The sequence below is a fragment of the Aristolochia californica genome, unplaced genomic scaffold, assembly GCF_029961685.1.
Source record: "Aristolochia californica isolate CCGP_79_NKW_82.1479 unplaced genomic scaffold, dmAriCali1.0.hap1 SCAF_4, whole genome shotgun sequence".
NCBI classification, from domain to species: domain Eukaryota; kingdom Viridiplantae; phylum Streptophyta; class Magnoliopsida; order Piperales; family Aristolochiaceae; genus Aristolochia; species Aristolochia californica.
Genome location: NW_027182103.1, coordinates 41,630,927 through 41,634,925, shown reverse-complemented (window position 1 = coordinate 41,634,925; position 3,999 = coordinate 41,630,927). Strand labels below are relative to the sequence as shown.

General features: G+C 43.3%; 1 protein-coding gene across 1 annotated transcript; it reads right to left on the bottom strand.

Annotated features, from left to right (window-relative positions):
• Nucleotides 1-851: 851 nt before the first annotated feature.
• LOC137963350 (galactolipase DONGLE, chloroplastic) lies at nucleotides 852-2,180 on the bottom strand. The gene has a single exon (XM_068810484.1). It carries the CDS (start codon nucleotides 2,178-2,180, stop codon nucleotides 852-854), a length of 1,329 nt encoding a protein of 442 aa, XP_068666585.1.
• Between the last annotated feature and the right edge of the window lie 1,819 nt (nucleotides 2,181-3,999).

The window sequence follows — 3,999 nt, the reverse complement described above, 5'->3', positions numbered from 1 at the left end:
TGTCTTAGTAACAAATAGCGACATGTGGTGTTAATGAAACACGCGGAACTGCGGGAATAATACTGGTCAAGCAGAGACTGGCAGAAAACGAGTAGGCCATACGAAGAAGACGAAGAAGAAGAAGAAGAAGGCTCCAGCAGAGTACGAGTCGAGTGTTTGAACTTCAAACGTAACCAAATTTGCTACTGGCGCGAAGAGAGCCGCGGAGATTCGTCCAATTATGAAATTCAGACTGCGGGTTTTACCCTCTGTGAGAATCAGAAGAAATAAACTCCACAGGAGCTCTTTTGACTTCAGAGATGTTGGAGACAACTTGCTTGTCAGAACCATCACCTAGCACCAGGGTGTGGAATTTTATGCTTACCGAGTGTCATATACTTGGGAAAAAGTCTCAGATTGGTTGAGATATCAGAGAAGGAGATCAAAGACATGGAAAACCAGCTTTGAAACTTGGTTATACATTTTTCTTTCATGAAACAGTGGTACGGATTTTCTTCAGTCGACTGGCTAGGGCATTCCCATTGTTTTATTATGGGTAAACCTAGAGAGGATGAAATTAAGCTGAAAGAAAAAAATTTTGCTTGTTCATACAGATGCTGGGCACCTGGGTATACAAATTCAGGAATTCCAACACGACATTGATGAAGAAGAAGAAAAATCAGGAATTGTTTTCCAAATTCCAACACGGAATATTTAAAATACATTGTTGGAATATGAGCCATGGATGATAGCAGAAGTCCTCTACAATATACGATTATGTCCAAAAGTTTCTTAGTAAGCTCATTTGCCTAAAAACTAGAATGTACAAGGCAGAAGCTTATCATTTGTATTGTGATTTAGGGTTTCCAGTCTCATGTTCTTAGAGATTGCACCAAGGTTCCAACTTTTCTTGCAGCATGCTGCAATGGCAACAAGTCCAGCTTTTGAGCAGTGAAGAACTCCCTTGCTTTGTTGATAAGGTCAGTCCCATCTCTTTGAACATGCACCATTTTGGGGCATCTCAGCCAGCTCACATAAGTTTCCAGATCATGCACACATGAAGGGTTTTGCATCTTAAAAAAATCCAGAGCGAGCTCAACACCGACATGTGCATAACATGAACAGCTCCATGGAAGCTCATATCTCCCTCCCAAAGCCCTGAAATTCTCATTGAAGAGCACCCCAGGGAGCTTAGTAATGGGGTCGTTCACGTTCACTATCCGCAAAACCTTCACTCCCAACTCGTCGCATCTCTCCTTAAATCCGGAATTTCCCACCCTGGGCCCTCCAAAAGAGTAAACCGTAATGGGTATCTCTTGCCCCGATTCATCTGTGTTCAATCCAAGCTCCGCGATGTCATACGCTAGGAGCATGGCCAGAGAACTCCCCATGCTGTGACCAGCCACTGTGATGCTAATCTCCTCATCCTTGTACATGTTTATGAGCCGAGACAGCTCCGACAGAAGCTGTTCACGACAACTCCCATTGCTGAACTTGCAAGTGCTGTCGTCGGACGTGTACAAACTCAAGAAACCCGACTCGACTTTAACATCTGGTCGCGGGTTATGAGGGTCCAATCTAGCGGGAGTCAGCGAGCTCATAAAATTGGCTATCCATTCGGTGTTGGTGACGGTTCCTCGGAAGGTGACGATGATGTCTCTCCTTCCGAGTCTCCTCACCTCTTCGTCTGAGGCCACTGCGACATATCCAATCCAACGGGCACAGCAAGCCCCATTTTGGGTGGGGATGTTAATATCAGGTGTAGCATAGATGTACTTGGTGACTTGGTACCCGCAATTCTGCATTCCGACTTCTCTAAGAATGTTCTTCTTGCCGTACTTGCAATTCAAGTAGCGTTTGGAATTGGGATCGAGATCGAAAGCCTTGTAGCAGGCAGTGACGAATTCACCGTATCTGATGATCTCCTTGCGGAGAAGCGGATGAAGAGGATCAACCAGGCGTTCCCAATCATCGGAACCTTGGATCTCTCTCCACATACGAGCCAAATTGGAGGAGCATATCTCGGATTTAGTGGGTGCAACGACCGGAGTGACCACGGAGGTGGTCGCCACCGATTGCTGGCACACCGAAGAGTTGTTGTGGGTGACGGCAAGTCGCGCCACGGGAGCCTTGTTTGATTTGGGGAGGAAGGTTTGGAGAGGGAGAGGAGAGGGTTTCGGTTTAAAAAGGCTGGTAGCCATGGAATTTTAATAGAAAAAAGAGAGAGAAAGAGGGAGAGGGATGGGAGAGCTTTGGCGGAGAACCTCGGAGTGCAAATACAATAGGGAAGCAGGAGATGGGTATATATACACTTAAGGAAGGGAGGCTTGTCTCCGTTGATCCATAATATGAAAATCCAAGGCATGTTTGGCGAGGGTTTGACTGACAAATTCTGGAGCTATATTTGTGGTCGGTAGGAGATCCGAGTTGCGGCTGTCAGCACAGAAATGAGCAAATAGACAGAGCCAGAAATTTTCGACTTTGAGTACATCTGATCATCCGTGGCGTAATAAGAAGCAAACAGAAAAAACAAAGAGAAAAAGGAGGAAGGAAATTAGACGATTCGCCAGAGAGAGCTTTCGATGCTTGACTTTACATTACCATGGCGGTTGACGTTCAAACCCATTTCATCTCATAACAATATTAAATAAAGTGTGGAAAAGAACCAGACGGGCATTTATTCTGATCGGCTACGGATTCATTAAATTCCGTAGCAAGCTGATCACATATAGAGAGCCAACACGTACGGCCTCCCTCAGTTACCCTCATCGACTGAAACGGGAGGAAATAATAACGGTGCTCTGAGTTTTCATCTTCCTCCCCTTAAATGCTGGCTCTAACTGAAAAAAAAATTGATGAAGAACGCAGTACTGATTTCTTCCGTTTTTGTCGTAAGAAAAAATAAGATTAGTTGAAAAAAGATGTTCAAATTTATTCTATTTCCAAGCTTATGTTTCAAGAAGAAGGTCATTTCATCTTATGTTGCAAAACAAATATGGAAATTGTTAAAATTTGGGTCGAAGGCCCTATCCCAAAATGACTAGCCATTTAGGATACCTTTTCCCTATCTAATAAATATAAGATCTTTATACTCACTAATATATGTAGGACTATCTTTTTAACACTCCCCCTCACGAGGTGGCACATGGATAATTTGGGTAGAGGTCCCCCACGTGGTGACACGTAGATAATTTTAGGTGGATGCTCACATATGAGAACCTTGCTCTGATACCATGTTAAGTTTGGCTCGAAGACCCTATCCCAAAATGACTAGCCATTTAGGATACATTTTTCCCATCTAATAAATACAAGATCTTTATAGTCACTAATGTATGTAGGATTATCCTTTTAATATAAATGATTATGTTTTTGTCTTATCCCATCAATACTAACTCCACTATTTCCCTTTAACATCGAGTCATTAATTATATCTTCTCGATTATAAGAATCGCTAGGAGCTTTTGCAGGTAAAAAAGTTGACTTTAATCGTAATCCTCAATCTTTTCTTTATTGTTTTGATCATGGTTAATAATCTTTTCTTTAAGAACCTTATACAAAGGAATGCTTCATTGGATTAATCAGGATTCTCACGGCTGTGGAGCAAAGGTACTCCCGAGCTTTTGTGCAGAAACTGAGAGATTGGGTGGAGATGTATTGGGTTACGGATCCGTAGCTGACCCGGGTTCCATTTAGTTATCCTCAGTCCCTCGCCGACCCTTTTTGTCCTTCTTGTTTTTTATTTCCTTTTTTCTTCTCGTTTTATTTCTTTTTGCATCTTTACGTAACCAGTCAATATGAATCATGCTGACTTGTGTCTCAGATTCCACGCAGCGAAGCCCAGAACTCCCACTTCCATGCCTCTCCCTCTCCATCTCTTCCCTGTCTCATGGGACCACGCTTTCTCTTTCGATATATATACTTCGTGGCCGGGCGTCGCCGCCGTGCATTGGTGTTTTCGTCAACCAAACACCTTCCAAAAATGAATGGTGGTGATAGGTGATACTGACTCCTCCGGTACAC

Bases quoted from the DNA above. Each gene is read 5' to 3' on its own strand.
- LOC137963350 (XM_068810484.1), bottom strand. From the start codon at position 2,180: ATGGCTACCAGCCTTTTTAAACCGAAACCCTCTCCTCTCCCTCTCCAA.